Source organism: Tachypleus tridentatus, chromosome 6, assembly GCF_004210375.1.
Source record: "Tachypleus tridentatus isolate NWPU-2018 chromosome 6, ASM421037v1, whole genome shotgun sequence".
Lineage (NCBI taxonomy): Eukaryota > Metazoa > Arthropoda > Merostomata > Xiphosura > Limulidae > Tachypleus > Tachypleus tridentatus.
The window spans coordinates 116721935-116748052 of NC_134830.1; the positions used below are offsets into that span (position 1 = coordinate 116721935).

General features: G+C 32.6%; 1 protein-coding gene across 12 annotated transcripts in view; it reads left to right on the top strand.

Annotated features, from left to right (window-relative positions):
* The window catches only part of LOC143253389 (uncharacterized), an 81259-nt gene that overhangs the window by 8348 nt on the left and 46793 nt on the right, over positions 1 to 26118 (top strand). For 3 of the 12 annotated variants that reach the window (XM_076507184.1, XM_076507185.1, XM_076507187.1), the window contains exon 3: positions 7610 to 7696. The exons of 2 other annotated variants lie outside the window; for them this stretch is intronic. In XM_076507184.1, coding sequence (XP_076363299.1) covers positions 7610 to 7696 — 87 coding nt within the window. Of the gene's footprint in view, positions 1 to 4774; positions 4956 to 5254; positions 5274 to 7249; positions 7269 to 7609; positions 7761 to 14617; positions 15161 to 21243; positions 21310 to 26118 lie in introns of those variants that run through there. 7 more of the 12 variants (XM_076507182.1, XM_076507183.1, XM_076507194.1 and 4 more) reach the window with 6 other exon arrangements.

The following is a 26118-nucleotide window of genomic DNA, read 5'->3' on the forward strand; positions in this document are numbered from 1 at the left end:
AAAATTAAACCAGTATAAAGGAACCTGTATTAATTAATAACCTAATATCCAACTGCAGTGCGCCCTACAATCTCATACCTGTTTATACTCTCGTCCCTAAATGTCTGGCAATGGTCACTTGCAAATTCTCTTAACCTGAAGATGACTTAAGAAGGTCGAAATGTTGTTCTCTCCTTGTCAATAAAACTTAATACCCATACCAGCCATTCTGAGATACATTTTTATTTCAAGTGGGTTTCTCATCATTAAGAGTCAAAGAGATTAGTCAATATTCTGTAAGACAGACACCAGTACTGTTTCATCAGCATAGGTGGTTTTATAAATTGACACATTCTTGGCATATTTCCATAAAGTTACGTTAATACATGTTCTTTTGAAATAGTTTTAACTTTTTTGTATGATGTTCATCACCTTAATCAAAGTGCAGGTAGTTTATAAAAGTGCAGATGTGTGTGTGTATATATCTGTGATAATCTTAAAATTTTGTGCTGTTTTATTCATTTTGTGTCATGTCCTTGGCTACATTATTCATTTACTGTACATGTATGTCTTGTCATTTCTCACTATTCCTTAAATGTTGCAAGATGACATTTTAAATTATTTCTAATATTTAAATTTATTTGAAGACCTCAGACATTGTACTCAGTCAGTGCTCACATGTCATTTGGTAGTTTTTACCTGTAAGTATGATATAAGTAAGACACTGTCATACCATTGTCATAATATCATACTGTGAAATAGAAAATATATTCACAATGTTTATACAATATACACACACTTTTGTTAATGAAAATTATTTAGTTTCTGGCTTTCATGCTGACAGAAACTCCTTCAAAGTTTAAAAGGTATAAAATAAACAATGCAACTGGTTGAAATATTAATTAAAGCAGGCAGCAGTAACTGTTTTATAGTACCAAGCTACGACAGGTTTGCTGTTGTGAAAACTCGTTAAATGATTATATTCTGTAAATTGGCTTGAAAGTATACAAATATTAGATGTATACACACATGGGCATAGATTTTTTACACCTGATGGGGAGGGATGATTTTTGCAACCACTTACACGGACTGTTCAATGTGCAAATTGGTAATTTCTGATTACATGAACCTGAAAGCTGTAAGCATGCAGTCACAGAGTAATCTTGTTGCCACGATACTTGCATGTATACTTAGGCCTACTGACTGATACTTACGAACTATCGCTTAGATCAAAAAGCTTAGAAGCACGCCTATATTAAAGATGTACATTTCGGCTACTGAAAAAGCCTACACCTGGGCCTAATTATGTAATTCGATTGGTAAGAACACGAGAATCTCAAGAACACACAATTTGTAGGTCTGTGATGCAATAAAACAATTCAACAGACCAAACTGTAGGGGGGGGATGATTGTATGCACCATACCCCCCACCTAAAATGAAAGGGGGATGTATACCCCCCCAGGATCTATGCCCCTGTACACACATACACTGAATAAGTAACTAAATACACATATAGATACAATTGTACATAATTATAAATATTCTATAAATAAACAAATTGAATTTAGAACAGCTGGAAAAATCTATTAAATGTGGTTCTCATAACCAGTTATGAAACTGGTTCTAAAAGAACCTACTTTTATAGTAAAAAAACAAACTATTTTTAAGATGTTTATTTCATTTTCTACATTCAAATCCCCAAAGAAGTGTTTTTGAGTTTTTATTATAATTGAAGACTGGCATGGTTAGATGGTTGGGGCATTTGTTATCTGAGAGTTGTGGGTTTAAGTCCTTATCCCACCAAACATGCTCACCCTTTTAGCTGTGGGGGGAGGGTAATAATGTTGGTCATTTCAACTAATCATTGGTAAAAGAGTAGCCCAAAAGTTGGTGATGGGTTGAAATGACGAGATACTTTCCTTCTAGTCTTTTTCTGCTGAATTGAGGTCAGCTAGAACAAATAGCCCTCAGGTAGCTTAGCACAAAATTGAAAACAAACCAAACCAAATAATTGAGGAACCAGCCATCTTGCAAAACTTTGTTGATTAATCTAGCAGATGACTGGCAGCAATTAAGTCAGATTTTTGGAGTGTTTTAAGATCAGTAAGTTGTATTTTGTGAGTGAAGTGATTGGTAATTTCCTGGGTAACCTGAGTTCAGGCAGTGAGCTACACAAAGTAGATTTAGTCACAGTAGTATTTACATTCTGGAAGGTAGTCTAAACTTGTTAGTTACCTCGGTAAAAAAACATGTTAGGTATTTTATGTTTTCCAAAATAATTGTGTGTTTGTGTTCATCCATCCAAGATTTATATTAGTAAATGCTTTGAAGTATCAAAAAATTGAGTGATAAAACTTGTTATACAAAACCTAACATAAAGTCTCGCTAGGTGGTTCTACTTAGCTTTGACTATGGTTACTGTTTTCTTGCTCTGTATATCTCGTGAAAGTTCAGTAAATGCCAAAGAGTGAATAATAATAAAAAAAAACCAAGCAAGTCGTGTACAGAAGGTACACAATGTTAACCTAATTTTCACCGAAGAATTGTAAGTTTTTCTTTAAACAATATAAATCATCTTTTTCCATTTTAAACCATGCTCTAGCGCTTAAGGGTTAACCGTTTTAACTAGATTTTTTTAAAAATTAGTATCCATTGACATTTTTCATGAGAACTATGTAGCAAAACAGAGATGATTTACTGTTTCTGGCACAAACAGCAGGTGTTTATGTACAGCGGTAGCCTTGCAACGTGCTTTTCAGCTCAAGAATTATAACTATATACGTAAGACATATGTCATTACCGATCGTATAATGCTGCCATGGTGACCAACACCTACAGAGCCAAACAACGCAACAGCTGTTACTGATGTTAAAATCGAAATTAACATTCACACGTAACATTAACGTATAATGGTATTTTGTGGGAAATGCTGTTAAAGGTAAGGTAATGTTAATTTATAAACAAAAAAAAAAAGTATAGGAAACTTGTGAACAGTGGTCAGAATATCTGAGGACATTGGTAACCGGTTACCGAAAAAAAAAAAAAAATGTTGTTTAACCCCACCCCATCCTCCACCAAATTTTTATTTACCTTTTCGTGTAGTATACCTCTTAAAAGATAAATGAGTTGTTTGCCCACGAAAACAAAGATGTTTTTAGACTTTTTTGAAAATGGGACATAAGGACCAAAATTTAGCAGGAAAAAAACAAAACGAAACCGGTGGGAGTCACAATATAGAAATTTTGAAAATCTTAAAAAAACACATCGTGATGTCTCTGGTGCAGATTTCTTCAATAAGAGTCTCCCCTCCCATGTGGACACTCTTCTGCACGTATTTATGATGTATTTTAGAACTGTAGTTGTAGATTAATTTTCCATGCTGTTCATACCTTTGTTGGTGTAGTAAACAAGGCTTCGATAAGTGTATATTAATGTAAGAAATATTAATACATCTAAAGTAAAATTGGCGTGGCATAGTGGTTAGCGTGCAGACTGAATTCAAGGGTCATGACGTGCCAAAAAAGCAAATGGTTCTTTACCCTTGGGGATACATGGTTTAATTATTGTAATAGGCGAATGCCATTGACTGTCTTCCCTTTTAACATCTGAAACGCCTAACGCAGATAATTCTTACGTAGCTTGTCGCTATATAGTTTTTTAATTTTTGTACCTACAGTTTTCGCGAAATTGTAATGAAAATTATATTGTGATCTTAGAGCAATACGTTTATAAGTGTGGTTACATATTTCAGCATTTGGAGTAAAAGTGTAAATATTAACAAATTATAATTGTGTGTGTGTGTGTGTGTTTATATATATAACGTGGATTTGCGATATACCGTTGATTTTTGTGGGGCAGTTAAATTAATAATTGAGATTGAAGAGTATGAAAGGTACTCATAAGTGTTATAGAGCATTAATCAAAAAATTGTGGTACAATGTGGTAAACTTGTAAAAAATAAATTTAAAACGCAGGAAAACACAATAACCGTCTAATACATGCCAAGAATTTTTTTTCTAAGTTTTTAAACGTATATCACTCATACGATAACTATTAAAATCAGTAAAGAAAATGTAATTTTGACAGTTGGCGAACAAAGCATTTTATTCTTTTTTTGGTAATCTAGTTCAAAACGTTTCTTTATCGTATGTGGTGGATAATTATATCACGTTATCAAACTGAAAATTCTGGTCTCGTGATAATGAAGACTGTGGGATACCATAGTAATATCATACTAGTATTATACCCGATATATGCTTTATTTTCACTGTGATACTTCTTTCCCAAATGTTGTAATTTTGCACGTATTTAACTTTTTTAACCTATCAAGCGTTTTAATTCTTTTACGTAATAAATTTGAAATCGATATGTTAAACTTTACATAATAGTTTGTCTTTAGGCTTAAGCTTGGGATCTATACGAGCTAATCTTAAAATGCGATGAGGTAGTCATTTTAAACAAATTTCCTGTTTCCGAACGGCACCAGTTAATTTTGTTATTGAAATGTATTTCCTTTTCCATGAATTGTGCTAATCAAAAATTCACGTCCAAATAGTTATGCAGCCAACCCTTTGTTTCTTTTATATCAAAGATAAACGTTCGACAGTATTGGAATACGCTTCAATAAAATGTAAATGTCTTCATAGAAGCGTATCAAATATCTGTCGGCCATGGCAGAATAAATGTAAGCCAAACTCGTTCTTGAAGTTGAAGGTCAGTTTGTCAGCAGCCAATGAAATCAGTGGTAACAGTAAGAACTAGAGCCTCTTGAGTGTCAGGAGATTGCCGCAATTTCTGATAGAAAGTTGTTTTAGGTTTAGGAAACATCGTTGATGGTACGATGATTTCTTTCTGTAGAATGAGTTGGTAACACTAACGATACGTTTCCCAGGTTTAAAATGGACTACACTTATTACCGGAACGTCGGATTGATTGTTTATGTTTTCAAGAAATATGCTACAAAAAGAAAGTAAAAGTAATAAATTTTGAATTATGTTTTATGATATTGTTATGCGCCTAACGGGCCTTTTATTTTTTATAAAATATATTAAAAACTCTGAACTGTAAACATAGATATACATTGTACAACATATAGATTACTGAATCGAGAAATATTAAAACATGAATATTGTAGACTAAACATTACTTTCATCATTTGTATGCTAAAATGTTTATTTTTAATAAATGGGTAAATGTGATGTTAGGGGGCATGGTAACAATTAAGAGAAACCGCAGTTTACTGATATGGGCACAAGTTTCATGACTTGGCACTGACACAAATTTTGTGCGGATCGTATGTGACTATTTTTTATTTAATTATAGAAATAGTTTAATACTCTAACTTTGTGAAACTGATTTATTTGGCTGGTTTCTACAATTTTATTTTTCTTATTTACAGTGAATATATACTTTTTCATATGGATTACTTCATAAGTACGATGTAACTGTTAGTGTTAACAATAGAATTTACAAACGTTTATCACAACTCTTAAGCTGTGAAGGGTATGTTAAGCAAGGGATTTGATACAAAACATTTCCTCTTATTTGTACATTTTTTACTTTTAATGTATTTGGATTATGTGATTTCTGCACGTGTATAATTTTATTAAATTTATGAATTATCAAATCACTTGAATTAAGTTAATTACCTAAGTTGATACATCAAGTACAGAAATCTTACAACATTAAAAAGAAAAATTTAACTAAACTAAGTATTATAATGTTTTGGGCTATTGGGCACTAAGGAATATTAATGCAAAATATTTGTATAAAAAATGAAATATTTGATATTTTTACGTATGTATGTGAATATCTAACATCTTAAAAAATGTAAGAAATGTGTATTTGCTTTACATATTCTGCTGTTGAAAGGTAATTTTATTAACGTTATATTGACAGTAAAAGTAATATTAATTGCATAGTGAAAACATTTTTAAATGTTACTAGAAGGCAAAGCCATTATTTTGGAGATATTAAGGTTGACTGATTAACAAATGCTTAATTTTATTTTACTTTTCAATAATGAGTTTGTTATTAATCATAGTTTGTAAAATATATATAATGTGGTCCATATTCCCAGAATAGTGTTTTTATTGTAACTTGAAGTTGCACATTACAGTTTATCCTGCAAATGAAACTTCTGATGAAGCCATTAGGTTTAACATTTTTCTGTTTGTTTTAGATACTGTATAAACAAGCATTCAAATGAAATATAATTTACAAGCATCAACCTTTTATTTTTAATATAACTTTAACTGTTAAAACGTTTTTATTATAAGTAGCTATATATGATATTGTTGTCACCTCAAAATATTGTAGGAAGAGCCATAAGATTTCTAAAACTTTATGCTTTTCAGATGCAGACTTTGTTTACTTCTGTTCATTTCCTTCTAGTTTGTTCATTGTAAGATAAAAAATATTAATTGGATTAAATTCAAATGATTTTTGCAGAGCTATCAACCAACAGATTTTTTTTTTCAGCTTGTTAACCTTATAGTAAATTGTAGTTTGATCTCTGTAGTTAATCTTTTATTGATTTTAATTTAAGTACATATACTTCCCATAGTTTGAACAGATGATTCAGTCTAAGCAGTTTTTTATCTCAATGCCAATTTACATATATATATAAAATAAAAAGATAAGTTATTTTCAAAAAAAAATTTTCCAGTTTACATTATTAAATCTTTATTTGTGAGAAGTTTAGGTTATGATAAAAATGTTTTGTAGTTGTTAATCGATTAAAATAAAGTTACTGCTAACAATTAGTTTAAAATGTTCTTTACCTGAGTGAATGATATATGTAATTGACTAGTTTTTTCCATTGTATCCATGTTAAAAATAAAGTTGCTACTTGGAATCGGTGCTTATTATTTGTTTGTACCAAAGGTTTAGTGAGTGGTAATTTAATACATTAGCATGATATTTGAACAAAATTAACTTAATTTGTATCTACTCCCCCCCTCTCCCTATTTTGTTGTAAGAAAACGTAACTGCCTAATGAAAGTTACCACATGTACATGGAACTAACGAGAAGTTGACCTTCGTGAACATTAAACAGGCTCTTGAAGTCCACACTACACAGTAACTGTTGACATCTCTACAGCATGTGTATGTGTGTTTGTAACACAGAATGAGCTTGTGATGAGTTGAAATAATAAGTAAAATATTTTAAAAGATCTACAAAGGACTCAAATTAGTGCTCTGAAAATATCCAAAAAATGCTGTACTATAAATATTAAAAAAACCCAAAACTCTGAAGTAAAGATACATCACCTTTTTTTACAATCCAGTAAGTTAAATGTATGATCTATGTCTAGTCTCTTGTGTTATTGTACAAAGGAACCAAACTGCCATGATTACGTTAAGTTATAAGCTGTTTATGGAGGGCTCTTTTGTTATGGTGCAAAGTCCTGTAGTATATTTTTGTTTTGTGAAAATTAAGTTTTTGGCAATAATTTGATTACATTAACAATATTTGTTTTTCAGGAATTTTTAGTATTACCACTTTTACAGAAGAAGTGTCCGAACTTACTCCATGTGTTACAAACAGAAAGGCTGTATTTTTTTTTTGTGAGTAATGAATAATATTGCAAATACTTAAGAATTAATTAATTTTTTTCTTTCATTCAGAAGCTCTGCAGACTCCCCTGCAATGGTTCATGAGTCAGTTTCATCAGTACGATCAGGACAGGTCAATGGAATGTTTGTTTTTTACAGGTGAGACACAAGCAGTAAAAAACAATGCAGAGAAAATATTTTTTTGTTTGACTGGGAGACAAAGGTAACATTGTGTATGGTATTTTAAAACTAACTAATTCAAGAATAGTGTTATTATACAAGAGGGTGGGTTGAAAGGTCATTATTTATTGATGATAATAGAAAACACTGAGGTTATATGGAACATTTCTTCCATTTGTTAAATTGTTAATGCCAGCACTGCATTACCATGGCATTTTTCCCCCTCTATTTTTTTACATGCAACCTCTCAATTGAAGTTTCTGAATTTGCATCTAAAAGTTTTAGAAACAGGGTTTGTAGTTTTCTTTATGGAAATGTCAGTTATCTCTTTTATATATTTTGTGGTTGCAAAGTGCATTTATTATAACTTTATAACCACAGATAAAAACAATATCTGAAGGATGACTGATATGATACGAGGATATTACTTATCTGTGTTTGAGCTATATAAGTTACCTACACAGTTTTTTACTTGTGAGAGTGTAAATGTAGTAAATTCTAATGTAGCACAGTTGTGTGCTATTATAAGTATTTATTATCTGATATATGCTGCTGAATAGCATAGTATTTTAGTTTGCTGGAGTAAGGTGTGAACATATTCAGATACATTGTGAGACAATTCTGGGAAGGAAATATAAAAAAAGCAATTTGTCTATGAGTTGTTCCAGCTCTCACCAAAACAAATTAAGTATCATATTAATCCATTTTCTTCTGTTTTATGTACATGTTGCACTTAAAATTTAAAATACCTCAAACATTAAAGACAGAACTGACACAAGCAACACATTTATTTTGTTTGTAGCTCTTAGAAAGTGGGAAATTTTGTTATTGAAAGAGCTGTTATTAATCAAGTTGAACTGCTCTGAACAGATCCCAGTATAAACGCACGTCCAAGACATAATAACAAAACGTATTTCTAATAAATTTGAAATTAATGTAAAGACCATTAGAATTATCCAATGGCACTGACAGTGAATAGTGTCGTTGAAGCACACCTTTATTAAAAAAGCTAAATTTATTGTAAACATATGACAAGATTAGATTTGTATACTTCAGATCTCTATGCTATACATGTGTATCATTGATTGTGATTAGAAGTAAACGTTTTTGTATTGTTAGGATATAATGATTGTAACCTGCAACATGAGTATAGAAAAGTTCTGTTTGTGGTAAAGCTAAATAGTTAGGTGTTAGTTTCTGGTGAGGAATATTATAACATAGTATGCACAAACCTTAAGCACCTTTGGACATCAATATCTCAAAATGTCCTTAAAATTTGAAAATGAGGTCTGTAGTAGTTAAGCTGACTTGTTTGGACCCTGTCCTTATTACTAACATTTATTCTGTTAACTTCTCAAATGTCAACAGTAACCAGTAACCAATCAGCCAGAGTCCTAACTACAGTTATGGGGAAATTAATGTAGGGGGCCCAATTATGCAGAGGGGGGGAGCATTATTTTTTATTATACTAATAGTTTCTCATATTTACCAATACCCATTAAGTAATTCCAAAAATACTGTCATAAAGTGAGGTCTGTGCCATTGCTTATACTACAAGCAAACTCAGACATTTATAATACAGGGTGTTGGAAAGTCACTGTGCAGTTTTGAAAGCAGTGATAACAGCATTCATTCAAGCCAGCAACTTATAGCAGGATCCAAGCCTGTATTGATGCCAATGGGGGTCACTTTCAACATTGTTTATAATTGTCATTCGTATCTACCTCCTGTATTCTATATTGAAACATGTCTGTTAATAAATATAAGTGCACAGTGACTTTCCGAACACCCTGTATTTGAATTGTTGTAACAACAAGTGCATTGTATAGACACTTCTCTTTAAGGCCCAGCATGGCCACATGGTTAGGGTGTTCAACTCGCAATCTGAAGGTTGTGTATTTGAATCCACATCACACCAAACATACTTACCCTTTCAGCCGTGGGGGAGTTATAACGCTACGGTCAATCCCACTATTCCTTGATAAAAGAGTCGTCCAAGAGCTGGGAGTGGGTGGTAATAACTGTCTTCCCTCTAGTCTTACACTGGTAAATTAGGAACAGTTAATAAAGATAACCCTTGCATAACTGTGGGAAATTCAAAAACCACCAAACAAACTTCTCTTTAAGATAGAAATGTCATCTTTCCTTCTTGTTCCAGTTTTTTCTTTATCCTGAAATTTATGTCCAAGTATACTCAAACCTATGTCACTTGATGATAGTCAGTGTAATCCTAGTTGAGATCAAGAATGTTATAAGAATTTCAAAGACAGCTACAATTAAAATTTGTGTTTATATCAGATCTGCAGCTTATTACATCACAGGCAAATTAATTAGATTAGAATTCCTTTAGATTTAATAAGAAAAATTTCACCTGAAACGTTCTTATTTTTGACAACCAATTTGAGAAAATCTTGAAGTATAAGAATCTTTAGTTATTAGTACATTAGGTAAATACAAAGTCGATTTATCAAATTATAATGAAAAACAAGCTAATATATCTCAAGTGGGTTAGGTTTTAGGTCTTACATAGGACCTGGGAGGTTCAGGTGCATTTTAGACCTCTTTCTCAAAAAAAGAAAAAATCATGATAAAGCAAAACGTGAGCCAGTTCAATTATCCAAGATCACAGAAATCTGTAACTCTTCAGTATCGTCAAATGGTACGTGATATAAATAACGACACGTATTTTTAATCGCGAAACTGTCAAAAGTACTTCAGATCCTGTGATTTTTGTGTATGATTTGAAAGTATTTTAACGTACGAGTATTGATTTTTCATGAACCAGTAATTGTGAAATTTAATTATTTTATTTCTATACTTGTTTCTAAAGCTGTTAATCTCGAAATTACTACGTTTTTTTTATTATATAACACGTATAACATTCTTGCTGCGATAGTGATGCTTATAACGTCCACGCGAGGGCGCAGTGTATAGGTCATGGCCGTTGTCACGTTAAAAATTTATTCTTTTATGTTGCCTGTATGTTTATTTCAGATTTAACATTTAAAAAAAAATCAATTGTTGTACATGGGTTGTTTAAATATTTCACATCCCCTGAAGACTTGTTATAACCATACTAAAAGCATATGCATGAATAATAAAAGGTTTTTAAATTGTTTTCATATTGTGTATAATTCTTAAGTTTGAGCGTTAATTCTGCATGTAGGTTTTTATGCTCGTGTATTATTAATATATAATTTTTAGCCTCAGGACATGTGTTGTCCTACTAGCCCAGTCAGTAATATGTTGGATCATAACTACAGCACTTGGCGGTCTTCCAAAAGTTACACCTCCAATCGCCACGAATGTGCTTCGTAACTTATTATAAAATATCTCATGTTATTGAAAAAAAATTTTAAAAAGATTTATTGAACAACCTTGAAGTAAGCTAAATGTGTGTTTTGTCTAGTCAGAGATTATTTTTCTCAATCTTAGTGTGTTTTTCCGCTTTTTTCTGTTTCTTTCCATAAACATGAACCCTTTGCACCGTATTACGAGGTTGATTCCATATACGTTTTCCAATATACTTTTTACGAATATTATAGTTTCAGGCAAGGAATAAGTGTACTGTTAGACAGTATATAAAGATGTGTTTGGCCTAAGTAGCACTGTTTTATGCTAACTTGGTATGTGATTTATTTTTAGTTGTATTAACATACGTGTCTTAAGTTCTTGGTTTAGGAAAGGTTGTGCTTTATTTAGAACGCAGTTATTTTTTTTCTGATTAACCTGCGCAATATTTTTCATTAGCGTTTGATATATACAGCTATCATAATATCTGTGGTGTGTCTTATCCCTTTAAAACTTGAATAAAAAATCGAATTCTGTTCAACCGGCTTTAGTGTGAGTTGGTCACGTGAGACATTCTAGACGACCCAATATCGATCGAGTTTTCCCAGCAATGTAGATTCAGTTGTCTTACATTGTTGGAAAACATTAAAAGGATGCCGCTAACACATTGTGTGATAATTGTTTGTTTGGGGGTTATACAAATTCATCATAATTTATGGCGGTATAAGTTGGTAAGATTCAACGTAGGGATATAGTTGTAGGAATATTTTAGACAACATGGCGTCATGAAATAATTGACGTCAGAAAAGTGGAAGCACGGTGTCGTTAGACATATTTAAGTCATAATCTATAAGAGAAAAAATTTGAGGGGGTAGTAGTTTTAAAAAGCCAATCATAGACTAATTAAACTTTAAAATCTTTTGTAAACAACGAAGTTGACAGTTTGAAGTCAATTATGTTTCTACTCAGCAGAAACTTTTACACTAAGTCGTTACACTTGTTATGTTCAAGTAAGCCCACAGCTACACCTATACCCACTTAAATGTCTTCTGTATTGAGCTATATGTACTGGTTCCGAAGGAGTCTCAAAGTTGAAATGTTCATTAAATGTTTTCTTTCGATTTTCTGGTATGTAAAAGGTAATTTTTCTCGTACTTTTTTTCATCAAAATGTGTAAAATCCGTTCATTATGCGCTACAAATCTTGAAAGACAAAAAACAATTTCCATATGGATGATTAGCAACCACAACTCTATTTCCTGCTTAGCTTCCTCTTCACATACAATTGTAAATTATATCAAAACGCGAAAACGAGAGAAAATTATCAAACCGCTCTGGGGAAATCAACTTTTAGACCACTGTGTATATTCGTTTCACTTTTTTATTTCCATTACCTAACAAGTTATTTTGTAACATTCGAAACAGAATATTTTTCAAAATGCTTCAAAGTTGTATGGACAATTTTCTCGTATCATTAATTGGGAAGATGGATGGCCTTTTGATAACTTAAATGTTTTTAGTGCAGGAACTTTAATTAGATCAGTTTTCCGTTGGTTTATACTTGTCATTTGTGTGCTTCAAATAAGATATTAAAACATAACTTAGACTCTGCTTGAAAATGTTGTGAAACGTCATTTGTTCTGCAGCACATCGCTATGTACTTCTGAAGAACATAAAGTAATTTCCAAGGGCCCTGTGCGTTTGTGTGTGAGAACCTGTCAGTCAACATTAAATGTACACGCGCACTAGTGGGACGCTGTACATATACCTGTCGAACCGGTTTTTCAGTGTACTGGACCACTGTATCATTGACCCTCTTCACGTCTTCTTGCCTCTTTCCCACTTTTTTCTCCTTGAATTACCACAAAGCTCCTTCCTAACCATGAACGGCTGTGCTTAGAGAAGGAACAGCGAACATCGAGCCGAAAACTGTTGCGAAGATTGTATATGCTTAATAAATACAATTTTATAAGTTTACGATTTATCACTAAGGTTATGTGTTAGTGAAACCAGTAACAGCATAATCGATTATATTGTATTGTAACATTTTACTAAGGTTTCATAGGAAACTTTATCTGTTATTTTTTTCTTTATTACAGAAAAAGAAAATAAAAACTGATAGATTATCTTCTGGTTCCATAAACTTCGATCGACTGAAACTACTGGCAGATATGCTTGTTAACTCTAGAATTACCGATAGGTGAATAATACGGATTCCGTTGTTGTTGTTTTTTTTGGGTTTTTTTAAGCGTTTTCATAGACTATTTATGTAACAAGTTTTTTGTTTTTTTACTGGTCCATGACTGTTGGACATGGACCCTAAATGAAGTAAGTCATACAAAACTCGGTATACATAAAGTATCGCCAATGCTGCAATAATTACTCATTGATATCACATTATGATCAGTATTTTACAATGACCGGGGTAAGATGGCTGTCTAAATAAAGCCTTAACGTATGTTGAAAAACCGTGGTACATTGAGTAATTACTAATAACAAATACATAAGTAATAATAGTTCAGGGGGAGGGGAACACACCAGGACTGTTGAAAAATACGGCTTTGTTTTCTAACTCTTGCAAGTTTAAGCATTCGGTGAATGAGGTTGTTCGTGAAATATTTTGAATTTGATTTTAAAAGTATTCAGTACGAACAGTTCTCAGCAGCAAAATATTTCGCTTATATGTCTGCACCCAAACAGACACGTATTTTTAAAAATAAACTATCATCTGAAGTTACCATTTTTTAAATCGTTCCTTAAAAACAATTATAAAACTATTTAACTGGTATCGTTAAACTTGATTGATCTAGTAAAATCATTCGGTCAGTTAACAAGATAAGATAAAAAACAGGTATTTTCACTTCGTTGCCTTCGTATTACGTGAACTTTTATCTCGTTTTTGTGTATAAAATGTTGCAACACAGTTGTTATCTGCACACTTACGGTGCTGTGACGTTCCCTTTCATTTGGTGTTTTTTTACTGGTTTCTTTACGTTGCCATTCGAAGAAATTCGCTTTGAAAATCAGCAAATACATTTACGTTATCTGGAAAATACAATACACGATTAAACTATAAAATTTAAGTCGTGTACAAGTGACGAACGTACTTTACTTGTACAGAACTTTTCATCGTACAATATGTTTTACTGGTTTAATATTTTAGCCAGTGCTAGGCTTGAGGAGGGCGGACGGGGAAGAAACGCCATGTATATTGTTATCCCTCGTGGACAGTGGTTTTCGGGGGCTTTAATTTTGCGGTTTTTATCTCCGTGTAGGGTAACGTAGTGAAGTCCATTGACCATATTCCGTAAGAGTGACCCTCGTTTTATCGTATTGTTCTCCAGATTTGACGTTCTTGTCCACCACTTGTATAGTTAGCCCACTGCTCCTGCCCTCTGATAAATTTACTTACAACTTTCTTAGTCACTATTTTCTGATCATCCTCTTTTTCTGTATTATCAGTTCGAATTAGCTTTTCACGTTATTGTCGGCGCCTCAGGGTGCGTGACGCATGCGGATCACATTTTTTGGTGACCTTCAGGATTTCCCGGTTCTCGCACGCTCTCATTACATTTCCTTCCCTCCTCGTGGCAGTGGACGCGACCAAACTAGGCATGGCATAGTGTTGGTTCATTGACTCACGTATAACTTACTTACACTGTGCTTTTATATATGGACGAGTTTGTGTATGTACGTGTTTCGCCGTTCTTTCGCTCAAACTATCTGTCTATCAGATCCCTCCAGAAGTACTAGACTTCCTTAAACGAATGCAGAATAAAAGTCGATTATTAAAGTCAGTGAAATAGTGCGTTATGGTTAGCCAACTGAGCATTGCTTTCTTAGTAAAACTCGAACACGGTTCAGATTTCTCTCTGAAGTTTTCTCGTTGACTGTCTGTTTCATTGGCAATGTTACCTTACTAAATATACTTCAGTCTTCGCGTGTGTGGATTGGACTCGAGTTACTTCTGTAAGCTTTGACTTGGCGACAACAAACCATCCAGGTGTGATTTTCGTGTGCAATACGAGATCTTAAAAACTGTGTTGAACTTATTAAATAAATCAGTTAGGATTACCCAGCACTGGAGAATGAGTCGTGTTAAAACTTTATCGGCTGGTAATATTGGAAATAGTCGCGTCTGTGGAGACCGGTGGTAAGTACTACAATGAAGAATCCGATATATTTAGAATCTCTTTAATCCGAGTAGAATGTTTAAGATCTTACCACATCTGAGAAATATATATGGTTCAAACAAAGTTTGTGGTTCGGACGCCGTAATGGACGGTGTGTGAGTTAATGTCGTCAACGTTTCTCATTAACACTTACTGTAATGTTTAAATAGGTAGAGGTACTACGTGATGACGAGAAGCCCACTTAAAGTAAAAATGTATTTCAAGATGATTGGTATGGGTATTAAAATTTTATTAGGTAGAGGTACTACGTGATGACGAGAAGCCCACTTAAAGTAAAAATGTATTTCAAGATGATTGGTATGGGTATTAAAATTTTATTAGGTAGAGGTACTACGTGATGACGAGAAGCCCACTTAAAGTAAAAATGTATTTCAAGATGATTGGTATGGGTATTAAAATTTTATTAGGTAGAGGTACTACGTGATGACGAGAAGCCCACTTAAAGTAAAAATGTATTTCAAGATGATTGGTATGGGTATTAAAATTTTATTAGGTAGAGGTACTACGTGATGACGAGAAGCCCACTTAAAGTAGAAATGTATTTCAAGATGATTGGTATGGGTATTAAAATTTTATTAGGTAGAGGTACTACGTGATGACGAGAAGCCCACTTAAAGTAAAAATGTATTTCAAGATGATTGGTATGGGTATTAAAATTTTATTAGGTAGAGGTACTACGTGATGACGAGAAGCCCAAAGTAAAGTAAAAATGTATTTCAAGATGATTGGTATGGGTATTAAAATTTTATTAGGTAGAGGTACCACGTGATGACGAGAAGCCCACTTAAAGTAAAATGTATTTCAAGATGATTGGTATGGGTATTAAATTTTATTAGGTAGAGGTACTACGTGATGACGAGAAGCCCATTTAAAGTAGAAATGTATTTCAAGATGATTGGTATGGGTATTAAAATTTTATTAGGTAGAGGTACTACGTGATGACGAGAAGCCCACTTAAAGTAAAAAATGTATTTCAAGATGATTGGTATGGGTATTAAAATTTTATTAGGTAGAGGTACTACGTGATGACGAGAAGCCCACTTTAAAGTAGAAATGTATTTCAAGATGATTGGTATGGGTATTAAAATTTTATTAGGTAGAGGTACTACGTGATGACGAGAAGCCCACTTAAAGTAAAATGTATTTCAAGATGATTGGTATGGGTATTAAAATTTTATTAGGTAGAGGTACTACGTGATGACGAGAAGCCCACTTAAAGTAGAAATGTATTTCAAGATGATTGGTATGGGTATTAAAATTTTATTAGGTAGAGGTACTACGTGATGACGAGAAGCCCACTTAAAGTAGAAATGTATTTCAAGATGATTGGTATGGGTATTAAAATTTTATTAGGTAGAGGTACTACGTGATGACGAGAAGCCCACTTAAAGTAGAAATGTATTTCAAGATGATTGGTATGGGTATTAAAATTTTATTAAAATAAAGTGCAGAACAACATTTCGAACTTCTTTTGTTAACCCGAAGGTGACCTGAAAAGGTCGAAACGTGTTCTGTAGTTTATTTCAATAAAAGTACCCATACCAACTGTCTTGAGGTGAAGGTATTAGCTCTTGTCACGGCCGCTGTTATGTCAAAATGAAATGACTCTGTAGCTCACCTACAGTGAAAATAAAAATAAGAACTATCTGACAGCATCGCTTCCAGTTAGTTTACTAGTTGAGTTAGATGTCGCTAGTTTTTTGTTTTCGATGTTACGAAGCTTTGCCTCTTAACTTGTATAAATTTCCACTGTAATACCACATGTAACTTATTTTATCAGCTTAAACAGTTAATATAGTGCTCACACCAACAAAAAAACAACTTTTTTATCAGTTTTTGCCGTATCAACAGTCCAAATTTTATAGGTCGAACAGCCTATATAACATATGCCTTTTATTAGTTTCTGTTGCCACAGTATTTATTACGAGTGACCCCAAGCTTACGTAGATAACAAAATACAACACACTCAACATGTCTTTTAGTGGTTGTTTTCTCACCACAAGCTATTGTAAACGCCCCGTACCGTCCTTAGTTTTACAAGTAATACCTCTAATACTAACAGTTGTCTTTATTACCACTGTTTGTAAGTAATAGCCCTGTTTCTACAATGGTTGTCATGTGTGCTGTACTCTCGTTACTGTGATCCGTTCAGGTTTTACCAGAACTTTGTATCTCAGTGGTGAGCTTGAAGGTTTTATGTTGCTGAAATTAGAATCAGATCTCTGTTGTGGGCACGATACAAATATCCCATTATAAAGTTTTATATTTCACAATATTTCTTTTTGTTATTGTTTCTCTTGGTACACTGTTTTTGCTTGGTAGTGTGTATTTTGATGCTCGTTGTTGAAGTTCTGTTGAATTAACACTAAAAAATTCTGCTTGTTTGTATACCGTGTGGACCACATTCTGCATCACGCTGGAATAATTATTTTCCTGTTTCAAAACCAATTGGAAATAACTGACAAAGAAGTGGGTGTGAATAAAGACACGTATTGCCTAAGTAAAGTACTGGGCAGTAGTTAGAAGGATGAATTGCAGTATGAATGTTCTTAGAGACCATACAACCAGTCGAGTCATGGATTCGCAAGCAGGCAGTGTTTTCTATAAGTCGGTGAAGGAGGCATCAATTTTAGGGTTAACTGAGTGTGAAAAAAACAACATTAAAGTGCGAGTAAATTACCGGTGAACTAGCGCATTAAGTTATAATTTTTTTACAGGTTAATTAAATTGAATATTTCATTATACTTACAACCGCCTTTGACCTTGCCGTCTTTTGTTCGAAGGTGGGGTGACAGCATTAATTTGTGATAGCCTAAAAGCACTGTTTGTAGAAGACAAAGTGAGATTGAAGAGAATACAACTAAAACTAGGCTTTCGAATCTCAAAACATCTCGTTCAGTTTACTCTGGTTTCTCTCTCACTGCCATGTACATATTCATTAAACAATTCAAACAGGTGTTGTCATCTTTCACCTACCTGTAAAATTAGCTTGATTTAGAAACATCGTATTGTCGGTTTTAACAGATTTACTACTCAGGTAGCATTTATTGCAAAATAATTCGAATATTTATGATATATTAGAAATGAATTTTTTCTTCCTCCCTTTAATTTTGTTCTCGGTTGTTATGTGCAAGTGCTATAACATGGTCAAAAATTGTGAACAACAATGCAGCTCCTCTGATGAAAAGAAAAATAAGAAATTATTATAAATAACAGTTTAATTAGCTTTAATGGGGTAAATATTTGTTTATTCTATATATGCTACTTTTTTAATGTGCATTGAGTCTTTCTATTCTCTGAATCTATCATTTAACTATCAACACGAACCTCAAGAAACACGCTATTAAGATAGATTTGGGTATTTTGTTAGTTATTAAATTATTTGAAATAAGAACTGGTCTAATGAAGGGTCACCGTTTCTTTACATCCTTTATGATAGATTAGGTAAACCTGCATTCATGACGTCTCTTTTGACGTCACAGTAGAAACCGGAAGCCCGCATGGTAACGAGATTTGCTCCACCCCCTAGTGGTGAAAGGAAAAAGAGAGAGAAAGAAAAAAGGCCCGAAAAAATATTCATATCGTCTGCATGTAACATTATGGGACCGCTGATAAATGTCATCATATATTTTATTGGTACTATAAAAAAAATTGCTGTATTGAGGAAATCTGTGAATGTGTTGATGAAATCTACAAGTTAGATGAAAAAATTGTTTAAGACTTAGGTTAATGTTCCCTGGTTCTTTACGGAAACATACAAGCACAGTTTTAACTAGATTAGGATTACCCAAACTTTCTGTTCCAGTTTTTACTAGCTAATGTGCATGGATTACCCCTAAATCAATTTCTAAGGAAGGAGCTTAATGCAGTAAAAGTAATCTCACTCAGGTTGTATTTCCAGTTCTATTAATAAGTATTTCATAAAAAATATTTTAGAAAAAACTACCTCCACACACACATTTTAACCAACGTTTTGCATTTGTGGTCTCCCAACTGTTGTGAAATGGTTTGTTGATGCAAAATATGTAACTTATTGTAGATTCCCTTATGTCACACACCCCTCCCCGCTAGTACAGCGGTAAGTTAAGTCTACGAATTTACAACGCTAAAATCAGGTGTTTGATTCCCATCGGTGGGCTCAACGGATAGCCCGATGTGGCTTTGCTGTAAGAAAACATCCTTCGTCATAAATAATCACGCGTCAGGCTTTCACACCATTGACCTATATTATATTTTATTCTTAACAAAAACTTTGATTATTGCCACAGTTTGACGTATTTAACTCTGACCATTTCATTTCAAAGACGTACATACGTGTTTTAATATTACTGGTTTATTTTAAGTTATTTAAAATTTTCTAAATGTTCTTACTGCATGTAATTTCAACGCGTTTCTTTATGATTATTAAAAGGCGGTATCATTTCAACGACGTAACACGTTGTAGCTCACGGAAAGCTTGTTTTTTGTCCCGTCAGTTTGAAAAGAAATGTGTCTGTTTATTTGAATCTAATTTTTTGTGTTTGGCATTTTGCCTTTGTAAGGCGGAGTGATGAAAATATTATATACATGGAGAACGGCTATTCTAGGAACAGTCTTTTATCGTAAATAGTATGTGGGGATTTGTCTTTCAGCTGTTGTGAAAGTATCGATTTTTCGGGTCACATTAATTCGCATCAACCCATTTTCTTTAGTTTTTTTTTTTTTCTAAACTTTCGTCTTTATATTTTATTTGCTCGAGTTATGTATATGATGTACGTCTCAGAACGATAAACTTTAAAATTCTTCGTTTAAAAATTGGCAGATATTTCAACAAAAGGTGAGACTTTCAGTTTATTTCCATGTTTTCCATGAATATCTGTGATCGTAAGATTTGCAGATGATAAAACCACTTGTGACAGTCATAGTTAAAAAGGTTTTGTCGAAATATTTTTATTCGTTTATAACTGTTTACTCCAATTGTCAATAGACGAAATGGAAATAAGCTTCGAGGGATAATTCGCTTCGATAAAAGTAACTTTGGCACGTGTTTAGAAACAAAGGATTTTTGTGTTATATTGTTTACAGTAGATTTAAAACATTCACACATCGATATTTTTTTTGTACATATATGTTACCAATGAATCGCATACCTAGCTTGTTCTCAAGAAATTATAATAGTCTTTAAGTTTATTCATTTACAGTAGTGGCATGCCAAGTTTATAGAAAAATTAAAAACATTAATACTGGTATATTATTACATTAGAAAAGATGAAATGGAATACATCTCTGTAAGTGTACCTAAATGGGGGACGTCGTTCATGTTAATATTATTTTTGAAAGTGTTATTGATCTTCGACATCAGTCCAAGGTTTGAAATAAAACTATTAATCGATGTTCCTGTGTGAACCCTAACCATGAGCGCGAAAATTCATGGTTTGAGGCTGTAGGTATGTTGCAATAGAACCGGCTGGTTCCTACTCTTCGGTCTTCCAAGGGCTTACTGTGAGTACTGCTGGCATTCTTCTGTTTTCTGAGTTGAAAATTAAGAATGACTGTGCGCATGTGTAGCTTTGCACGAAATTATAAAACAGACAAGCATCATGTTGTGTTTTGTTGTTTTAAAGTATTGAGTGTAACGGTTGCTATTTAAGTTATAAAGCCAACGATTTAACCTTAAGGATACTTATCAATTTTAATGCATAGGTACCAAAATTGAAGGCGGGGGCAACCACTTTTAAGTATTCTAACCATATGTTATTTGGCTAATTATCACGAAACTGACATTGTATAAAGGTATTGCAGGTGACGTCACAAAACATTGTTTCATTGATCGCCGCCATACTGTTATTTTAACCCAAGACTTGTGTAAGTACTTGTCATCCAATATGGCGAAGTTACTATATATCACGTGACCTTTTTTAACTTTAATACAGTACATCGTATAATACCATCAATAATACTTTATTGTAACCAGATGTTGCTTATATTGTTAATAAATTAATTTTGTCATGGTCTGCTAACATGTACACCCCTTTTTAATAATGTGGTATCTCCCTTCCTTTAGCGCGTGACCAGACCTTGTGAAATATCAGCGCACGTTGCTGACGTTTTGTGTCGGGCTGGTAATATCGTGAGTGATGTTACAGTTATGAATTACATTGATGTTAGAAGTGTCAGTGTATAGTGTTTTTGTTGGATTAGTGCCTAATTTTTAATAAGTAGATTGAAAGTAATCTTTGAAATTAAATTAAACGTGTTTATATCATGTTATGATGAAGCTATTAAAAATCAAATCTTTGCTATCATTTTTCAGCGCAGATACTTGGAGAAAAAAACACAACTAAAACGTACTTTAGATACATCTAGAAAGAACGTTACCGATATAAATACGTTGTAAATGTTTAATGCGTAGCTTTTTCTTAAACTACACATCAAAAATAAAATCAAAAGGCATATTGTTCTTGGACTGTTTTTAAAAAAAGAATCGGAAATCATTTTTGATTTTTTTAAAGTTAAATAATCTATTCATGAATACTGAACCCTAAAGCTAATATTTTTTTTATTTGTATCTGATCAGTTGTGTAAGAAATATTTTTCAGCTGAACGAAAACATTCGTATGCGAAAGTGAAAAGATTACATTGTGTAACAAAATAATTATGTATATATTTAACTGACAAATTATCCACTTTGTAATAGCATTTACTGTCAATAGGGGGCTCTATAAGCTGCATCGTATTGAGTAATTTTATGTTTTTGCGTGTCTGAAAACGGTCAAAAGAATTTGGCGAAATACGCCACCTTCTGTTTAAAATACATAATTAATACCTCAGTACATGGTACAAGTGACTATATACTCGTCCTTTTTGTTTATATATTTACTTGTGTGTTATTCTAAATACTCCAGTCGTGAACTTGCAAGCAGGTTTAGTGATAAGTTTAAAAAATGTGTTACAACAAACCGATGTGATTACGTGGTAATTTTATGGTTAAAATAACAAATAATACAGCGTTTTCGCATTTAAGATAAACATTTAACAAGTATGTCTTATTAGAAGAAACTCAAACATAAAATTCTTGCATTCGTAAAGTATGGATCTTGAACTCTTTGGTTACCGCGAAATTGTTTCTGTTAAAGCGAAAGTGGTATGGAAATAACTGTGCAGCTTGTGCCACGAGTTCTTCACGTGAGGTCGGTTTATATATATACAGACACACACACTATAATCCAGATAAATACACGTTCTTTTCGAGCCGTGTTTTGACGTCACATCGTAAGATAAAAGCTAAAGGTCAAGTGGTTGGAAGGCAATCTGACATTTCTTGTCTGTTTTCCTCTACAAAAGTGTTAGTATTTTTTTAGTAGTAGCAGATTCAGGTGATCTCCATCAAGAATCTGATGCAACGAATACTCGAGGTGATGTATCTTGTAAGCTTTCTATCAAGGTTTACATGACAACTTCAGAAAAAACAACAATAACAAAACAAATAATAAAACATCTTTTAGGGTTGTAACTTGAAGAAAATTGTGTGAATTTGTTTGATTTACCTAATAATCACATCATAATAATGGTCATCGTGCTTTTGTAATGTTTTTTAGCAATGTTTTACTTTTTCATTCAATGTATGGGGACTGATTTACTGGTTTCTCAACCTTTTTCTTTCACCCTATTTTTTACGTTTTTTTATTTGTAAGCAAATCTTTTTTTTTTCCTTTGGTCTTTTAAACCAACATGTCAACAACTCTGCCCTAAAGGGCTAATCCATTCAACATTTTATTGTGATAAACCAAATGTTTATAATTTTTATAACGTTGGGCAAAGCATGTTCATATGGAGAGAAAAAAATGCTTGAAAAAAATCAGTATGGCCACTTTTCAAACATATATGTAATATAAATTATATGAATTAATCTAGCTGTTAAAGATGAATTTAATTACTTAGAGTAGAATTTGGTGAAGTGCATTTTTAAACAAAGAATCTCTGCCTAATTCCATTTTATACATTTATTGTATAAAAAAATTGGATAGAATATTATTGGGTTTATAATGACAAAGCAAATTATCTGGCACATAGTATGTTCTATGAAATTTTAGTGCATAAAAAAAATCAACATGGCCAGTTTGCAAAGTTACATTTATACTTTATAAATAGGTAATAATTCAGTTGCTAAGCTTAATTTGGATACACCTTTATTGTAAATAGTACAAAATTGGGCTGAAAAGTTGTCTAAAGTAGAATTTACTAAAACTTTTTAAAAATCAAAATATCTGCTTTTAATAATTTTTGTTTACTACTTTCAGTGCAGAGTGCAAAGAAATACGGCACAACAGTGGGTATCATAAAGTGTTAAACTTGGAGAGACTGAGTACATTAAAACAATTTTGAAGCCTTACCACATCATTACTGACATTGTTGCCACACCTGATTATACTGAGAAGTTTCCATAGCAACACTTAATGCATGTTTTCCATTATCCACCTTATTTGTGAAGACCGTGCTTTCCTAGCACTCATTTCAACATTCCAATTACACAGAAATGCTTTGGCATTGCATCCATTGACTTGTATGCATTTCTTTTATGGAATAACAAGTTACACCTATTTTATTAATCAGTGCTTGAGGTTTATGATGGTTGAACAGCTTACATCATTTCCAGATGTAGATCTTTTTGTATTATGTTTTACACTGTTGCCTGGGACAAATGGATAGCTTTTGCCACTGACCTTTGTGTTTATGGAATATCACCTGTTAAGGATGCTTCATTTTCCAGGTCTCTTTTTGGATAGGCCTAGGACCTCATGTTGATCCATATTTCTTTGTTTTCTGATACTGTTAACTGCAGAGAATATCACCATTGTGGAAGTTATATGCTATTTGAACACATTTATATTAAAGTGCATTATTTTGGTTTGTTAAGGGTTATTGCATATTCTTTCCAGAAAACAATGTTTTTGATGCCATGATGTAACTTATGGATTGTCATAGTGTCAAAATGTTGTTCCACTAAGGCTATATCATGAATTTCTCATTTGCATATTAAAAATTAATTTTGGCATATAATGTTCTTCAACTTTCTGTATACGATTTGCTTCTGCTGTTTCATCATAATTGTAAAACAGAAGTCTAATCCTTTGTGAGATCTTTGTCTTGTTTGAACTGTTCATGATTTTGATATACTTATGCTATACACATGTTAGCATTGTTCATTATTTTCAGGGTACTTTTATTGAACTGAAGGCTGTCTTGATGCATTTGTTTGATATTAAGAAATAACTATTTATATAAATAAGAAAATGAACTTTCATATAGCTTTATGGCAAAAGTAAATAAAAATATAAACATAAGGCTGTGTAAAACGTTTTGGGCATTAGGAAAATTCTATGGCTTTCGTCCTAAATCAATACTATTTTTAATTCTTCAGTTAGCTGATCCTTATTGGATTCTAATGACAGTCTTTAGTTGCCATTTAAGATATTCATAAGAGCATATGGTTCATGTCACACGGCTCTTTGAAATCTAATTGTTCAGAAAATGTTTTTCATTTTGACGGACTCTTTCCCACACCAAAGTGGTATCAAAGTTTATACTTAAGTTTTGATGAGGAAGTTATTTAACACTGTGGGAGCCAACAGTGGTTAGATGTGACATGTTTTGCACCATATGTACCTGTTGCCACAAATCACGTGTATACCATGGTGACTGGAAAGCACCATAGACTTTCCTGCTTCATAGTACTTAGTTTTATATAACTTAAGAGGCACAACATAATATACTTTTTTTTCTTTCTGAAATCCAAAAAGGTTTTTAAAAAAATATTTTCAAACACCCTGCTTTGTCTCTCCTTGTTCCAACAACACTGATTTAAACACAAAGATAATTATTTCACCAGTAGATTCACTGCTGTTTATCACAAAAAAAAATGTTTGAAGTTGATATTACTAATGCTATGAATTATGTTTGTGTGTGAGAGAGAGAGATGAAAAGAGTTAAAGGTCAGAAACAAGTGAGGTCAGAGAAAACTGTTTTAAACAAAGTTTATGACTATTGTATCAAAAGTGTCTTAGAATATTCATTCTGCATTCTGGTTCTCTAAATTCTAAAGTCTTTTATAGAAGGTAAGAAATATTCATCAGTATATATACACATAATATTGGTGAATGTTTCTTACCTTGAAACTGGGACTGCCTGAGTAACAAGAGATCTTTGTAAAAAAACAAACAAAAAAAAAACAACAACAACAACAACAACAACAAACAAACTTGGATATCTTTTTAGGGTGCTACCAGTTATCTGTAAGTTATTTGGAAAAAGCTGTCTAATTCTTGCTTTTATTAGTATTGCTGTATTGAACAGTTTTGTATGTAAAATGTAATTTTTGGCAGCTTAAAAAACATTTTATTAGACATATTGAAAATGAATAGAAAAATTTTTAATTTATAAAAAAATTGTAATATATACATCATTCAAGTAGGAGGCTTTGGGATAAATCATATGGCATACTAGAGAATTAGTAATCATAGTTGAAAATGGTTGGTTAAAATAATGCAGATAAGCCAGTAATAACAACCTTTAATTAAACTGTAATTTTTTATTTTATTTTTTGGAACTGGTTGACTGCACAAATTCAAATATGATTGAAATTTGTTATAGTTTTGACAGAGCATAAATTTTTGTTATGAAATGTTAAGTATCTCTATGCACCTAGTTCATATTTGTAAAACTGAGGGATCTGGTGATTATTATGTAATCTTTAAAGGCAAATAAATGGTATTTTAGCCTATGCACCTTACAGTGGACTTGCACTGATTTCTCTTTGACTAAAACATGAACACGTTTAGATGTTTCACATGAGGGAAGCTATTTGACAGTTGGAATTTGGCCAATCACAAGAGGTTGTTGTGAATGTTGCTACAGCTGTCTTTAAGTGTTTAGTGGAATA